Consider the following 6,000-nt stretch of genomic DNA (forward strand, 5'->3'; position numbering starts at 1 on the left):
GCAATTACCTCCGTGCTGAGTCGTGTCACAGCTTCTTGCAGGGCTGATATCTGCTCTTCCGTCGTCATCTTGCCTGAGTTTTGTGAGCTGGAAGCACCCCTCCTCTGCCCTCGCTGCGTCAACTCACGTGGCGAGGTTCTTGGTGCCAAAACTTTAAAATTTGGAGATAGAGCTTACTGTCAGAGCTGGCTCCGGGTCCCAGCTCACCAAGGACCAACGCTAGCCGGTAGTACAGTATCAAAGTCTTTATTGAAGAATAGTGTCCATTTACAAGTCTCAGCGTCCCAGCTCTACGTCTGAGCTTTAGACCGGCGAAGCTCTATCTGGATCTCCGCCCCCTGTGCACCAGCTTAACACTCTAATCTTACTCCACCTCTTCCTTCTCTCTCTCTTCCTCTGGGTCTTACTACCCCCCGGTGTCTCTTCCCTCCTGGACTCTTCTGACGCAGAGCTTGACCCCTCTGACTCCTCCCCCTCTCTTCGGCGGGCTTTAGGACCTGGCTCCTTACCCGGGCTGCCCACCTTGCCGCCCTCCTGTACATTTGAACTTGGCGCGCGCGCGCGTTTAACTTTCCTGATGACCGTTTCCTCGCTCCCTGACGAGGGTGTGGCCACTCCTGCCTCACGTTCTCCCTCTGCCTGCGCGCTCCCTGATCCCGATGCCTTGGACTCCTCCCCCCTACTGCACTCTGGGGGGGAAGCTGGTCCGGATTTCCAGCTGTTACTCTCTGAGTCCCCTCTGGCCCCTTCTTCCCGAGGTGTCCCCCTTGCCCTGACCATGGGGGCCCCTTTCTGTGAATCCTCCGAGTCACTGGAGAGACTCAGAGACCTCGGACTACTGTCGTCGCTGACATTTCCTTCAGACTCCTCCCCCTCGCTCTCCGTTTCCTGCCTCTCCTGCGACTCTTCTCCTGAACCCCTGACACATACAATATGACTTTTGCTTTAATTTACTTATTTTTTAGTTGTTGCTTTGTTAACAGTGTTTTATAGATTGTAATTGTTTTGTCGATGACTTGTTTATTATGGTATATGATTTACGCTGTATTTGTGATGTTCTATTACACTCTAGCATGTTGTTATTATTTATTGTTTGTAAGCCACTTCGGGATTATAGAAATATAATCAGTCTGTCTAGGAAATCTAGGATGGGAAAAGTGACCTGTCTGAGAGAGAAATGGGTTACCTTGTTTTCTGCAGGGGTGTTGCTAAGCAGTGGGTCCTATCCTTACTGATCCGCAGGGCAGTCGTGGACCTTCGGCCTGTAGGCCAAATACTGCCCCTGAGGCCTCTGCATTTCGCCAGCCAGGCCACACCCACCTGCCTTAGACAGACAGTGACATCCAGGTGTGGGGCAGGTAAAAGATGGGGCTGCGCTGAAAGGTTTCCAGGTGCCACAGAGCAACTAGTGGAGTGCTGTACCTTTGGCCATGCAGAGTGTACTGTAGTGGCTAGAAATGCCAAAGGCTTTGAGACAAGGGTTCGAAACCCTACTCAGCCACGAAGCTCTTTAGGCCAGTTGCTATTTTTGAGCCTAACTTGCTGGCTGCTGAGAAGATAAAATTTAGATGGGGGACCATCTGTGCTGCCCTAAACACACACACACACACACACACACACACGAGCCTTTAGAGCTGGCCATTTGTCTGTCTAGCCCATACTCTGTTTGGCAGCAGCTCTCCAGGGTCTTGGACAGAGACACCAGCTACTTGAACTTTCCATGCCAAGGTTGGCTAAACTTGAGGCCTTGTGGCATGCAGTGCACATGATGTGCCACTGAGCTATGGCCCTTCCCCATAAATAAGAGCTCACCTCAGTTTCTGTTGGGGGGTGGGATCTCCAGGGCCAATGAAGCCCACCATGCCTCCTTGTTTGGCCTATCCAAGGCTATTTCACCCAAGCCGTGCCCACCTGTCAAAGACCCTCACATCATATGGCGTCCAGTTCAGGAACAGGTGGAGGCGTAGCTCCCTACCGGAAGCAGGCGCAGCTGACCACTGGTGCTTGAAGAGCCCTGTTCAGGTGAAAGGTTGCCAGGTCCCATTGCTAAGTCAGGTGATTGACAGGCAAGTGGTTCCGCCCACCAGTCAGTGCTGGCCCATGTAGGGAAGGTGAGGTGAGGATTTATTTAGTTATTTATTTATTGCACTCCACCTTTTTCTCCAAGCAGCCCCAGGTGGCCTCATGGTTACCCCCTTTCAATCTGAACAATAGCCCTGTGAGGTAGGTGAGGCTGAGAGGCTGTGACTGCCCCACAAGGTCGCACCCAGTGAGCTTCACGGCCTAGTAGGGATGTGAACCCTGATCTCTCCCAGGTCCTAGTCCAGTACTCTAACCACTATACAGTGGTACCTTGGGTTAAGAACTTAATTCATTCTGGAGGTCCGTTCTTAACCTGAAACTGTTCTTAACCTGAAGCACCACTTTAGCTAAAGGGGCCTCCCGCTGCCGCCGCACTGTTCTCATCCTGAAGTTCTTAACCCGAGGTACTATTTCTGGGTTAGTGGAGTCTGTAACCTGAAGTGTATGTAACCTGAAGCGTATGTAACCCAAGGTACTACTGTACTACTTTGGCCAACCGTCCAAGGGAGGCTGCCCCGAAGCCGCGTTAGTGTGGGACTGGGCGGGTGGGTGGCCCTGGCATCCCTGTGACTCCACCTCCTCTTCTTTCTATTCTTTTCAAAATGGTTGTTGTGTTTGGCCTTACAGATCAGCAGAACTTCAATGTCACCCTGGAGAATGTCCTGACCCGTTGCCTGCAGAACCAGAGCCACTGGAACCGCCTGATGGAGGCGAAAGAGGGCACGGACCCCTGGCTGTCTGCCTCGCCAGAAGTGGAAGGGGTGGCTGGCTGGCTGAAGCAGGCCCCCCTGCACGGCCCCCAGCTCTTCTTCCCACCCTCAGCACGCCCACTCAACGCCAACTCCTTGGTCTTCCCTTGCATTTCCAAGGCCTTGCAGTGGATCACCCAAGGCAGGGACCCTCACTTCCAGCCTCCAGCGTCCCGGGTGCTCCACCCTCACCCCGCAGCCAGCAGCGGGGCTGTCTTGCTCAAGGAAGCGGCCACCATCCAGGTCCTGGTGACGGGGAGCTTGCACCTGGTGGGCGGTGTCTTAAAGCTGCTCAACCCATCTCTTTCGGAGTAGAGGGTGCTGTTGGACACCCCTCTCTTGAGGCCTGGGTTTGCTGCCTACTTGAAATGCCACTGGGAAGCTGGATCACGCCTTCACACTGATTTCACTGCAGCATGCAGATGGCGGGCTGCCTCCTGAGTCCATGGAACCTCTAATTCCTCCTTAAATTTTTTTTCCTGAGGAACATGGCTTGACACCTGAACAATATGGAAACCTCCTGGTCAAACATGCTATGCAAAGAAGATGCCTCCTCCAGCAACATTCTAGATGCCAGAATTCCCACCCCACCCCAGCACTGAAGTTCTACAGGTGGGGGAAATGGCCACCAGCCCACCACCCAGAGAAAGAGATTCCCCTGCCTTCTCCCCAATTTGGAAATCTTCCTCTCTTCCCTCACCCCCCTGCTTGCTTCATTGTGTGTGGCTGCTGCAGACGAAGCCCCCATCCACTACAAAGCACCCGCCTGCCCCCCAGCCACCATCCTGGGCCAAGCACAGTGTGAGTTCTCACTGGTTTGCTGGCTCTTTGTTGTCATCTCTACTGGTCTGACCAAGTCAAATGCATGGCTGGTAGCCTTTGACTGATGACTCTTGCAATGTGCCTTTAGAAAAGAATCTTACTGCTAGCCTCTTTCCTTCACCACCTCATCATCTCTCCTTCTGGAGTGCTGGGTATCAACTCAGCATTTTGGTACGGTTTTGAAACACTGTGTTGGTTTTTTCGGTTCTAAACAATTCCTCTTGAGCGAGGAACTCCTGACCTTGCCGTTGGCTTCTGAGAAAGCCAATCAGTGTCCCCCGGAGAGCAGGCTGTGAGGCCCAAGTGGTTGACTTGTGCAGAGTTAGGTGCATCTGCACATCACACCCCCAAAATCCTGGTCCATACGGGAGGTTACCCTGACCCATGCAGTTGATGTTGGCAGTTAAGGGGCTGGGGATCATGAGATGGCCAGAGAGGGCTTCCCAGAGGGTGTGCTGGAGATACAAGTGCCTGTCTCTTTGGGCTGGAGTGGGAAGAGAGCAACCACTGTGCTCCTGTCTGTGTGCTGTCCAGTCACAAAGTGCAGAGCAATGACTGCCTGATGACTTGACGGAGCAACCTTTTTCTTCATCATCTTTTCAAAATAACGCCTCTTGGAGAGCAGGGCTAAGTGTTTGAAATGAGAGGTTTTATGCTGTCAACGCTGCAAGCCATTTACTGTTGCTTGGTTTCAGAGGCACAGCTGCAGTCTTTGTGCTTTCTCTGGTTGCACTGGAAAGGGAGCAGAGTGGGGGCCTTTCGGCTCTCCTGGTGCTGGTTGGATTTCACAGCCTTCATCCGCTCCACCCTGCATGCCCAGTGGCTCAGGGATGCTGGCATTTGTAGTCTAGCAACATATGGAGGACCACTTTCTACCTGCCATCAAATTGCACACAGCGAACAAAAAAGAAAGGGCCCAGAATTTTTTTCTGGGGGGTGGGGCACTGGACTCCATTGTGTGCAAAGCAGTTTCAGGGAGGGGTCACTGCTCCATGCAGACTTTGACTTCAAAAATAATAATATTTGATTTATATTTGAAAATCTTCGGGTTGTACCACCCTTGAATATTCAGTGACCTGCTTGTTGCCAAGTATCTCTATGTCAGAGAGAAGCTTGCCACCTTCTCCCTGATGTCTTAGCTTTCCTTGCATGGGAATGCTTTCGATGGAGGCCTTTCAGTCAAGCCCCTCCTGCATTCCTGAGTCTTATGATCTGGCTGCAAGTCCCGGCCCTTGCTGGATGGATGGATATGCACATCTGTTTGGAATCTGCTTGATTTCAACATCTGCCTGCAGGGTGAGAATAAATATGCCACTGGGGAACTCCTGGGGCGGTAGCAGAAGCAGAAGGGGGGAAACTTTTAAGGGTGGCAGTGGGGGCTCTTCCAAAATGGTTACTCTCTGCTTGCGATACGAAACAAACGAGTTATATTCAACATTAGTCCTACTTAAAGTAGACTTGTTGAAATGAATGGGCATAACTATTTGAGAAATTAGTAAAGCCCACCCCCTGGGAACTAGCAATAATCCTCCAGATTTTTGCTAGCGGATCCTTCTGGAGAACATCCCCACCTTTAATGTTAACATTCATGCCTTGTCTCTGTGTCCCCATCCCTGCTCTCGTGGAGCCAAATATGCAGCAAAAAGCATCACCTGCTAGAGCTGCAGGAGCTGGGTACGAGATTTATTTATCCCGCTTTTGTCCATGGTACTGCACTTCAGAGTTCTTAGAGCATTTTCCCCTGGTGGTTCTTGTTGTCCGGGATCCACTCAGCCAATACAACGGGTCCAGTGCCATGAGCAGCAGGTTTGGGGCATCTGTCCTGAGCAGCGTGATCTGCTCACTGCCCACATCCTTTGTTACTTTACGACCAAGCAAGTCTCTTCCCTCCTTTTAACTGTGTGCGTTCTAGAAAGACTCAAGCTAGTTCTAACCGAAATTCAACCTTGTTCTGAATTCCTGTTGAAGGTGGTGGTCCAGTAATCTCTCGACCTTCATAGAGCACATTACAAATAGTGATCACCTGCTTTTTTAGTACAAAACACAGTATTTTAGTATACAAACACAGAGGGCTTTCCACCCCTCTTCCCCAACCCCACCTAAAGGGGGAGGAAACTTAAATGGATAGTTCTTAAGAAACACTTTTCTTTTAAAACTGGATTTCCCCCCCTGATTTCATTTTAAATCTTGTAACTGTTTTTCAATATTCTTGACTTGTTTGTTCCTTTATAAAAACAAAAAAACCTGACTTTGTGTGTGTGTCTTGGAATAACAAAATATGTTGTTTCTGCCAGACATCTGTCGAGTCAGGAACAGGTGCTTTGAATAAAGAACTGACATACTAGAA

General features: G+C 50.8%; 1 protein-coding gene across 3 annotated transcripts in view; it reads left to right on the top strand.

The window, feature by feature from the left end:
• FPGS (folylpolyglutamate synthase) overlaps positions 1–6,000 on the top strand; it is a 52,870-nt gene extending 46,870 nt beyond the window's left edge. For all 3 annotated transcript variants that reach the window (XM_083423077.1, XM_083423075.1, XM_083423076.1), the window contains exon 15: positions 2,710–6,000. In XM_083423077.1, coding sequence (XP_083279203.1) covers positions 2,710–3,146 — 437 coding nt within the window. In that variant the 3' untranslated portion in view covers positions 3,147–6,000. The remainder of the gene's footprint in view (positions 1–2,709) is intronic.

This window comes from Podarcis tiliguerta (assembly GCF_965153285.1).
Source record: "Podarcis tiliguerta genome assembly, chromosome: Z".
Lineage (NCBI taxonomy): Eukaryota > Metazoa > Chordata > Lepidosauria > Squamata > Lacertidae > Podarcis > Podarcis tiliguerta.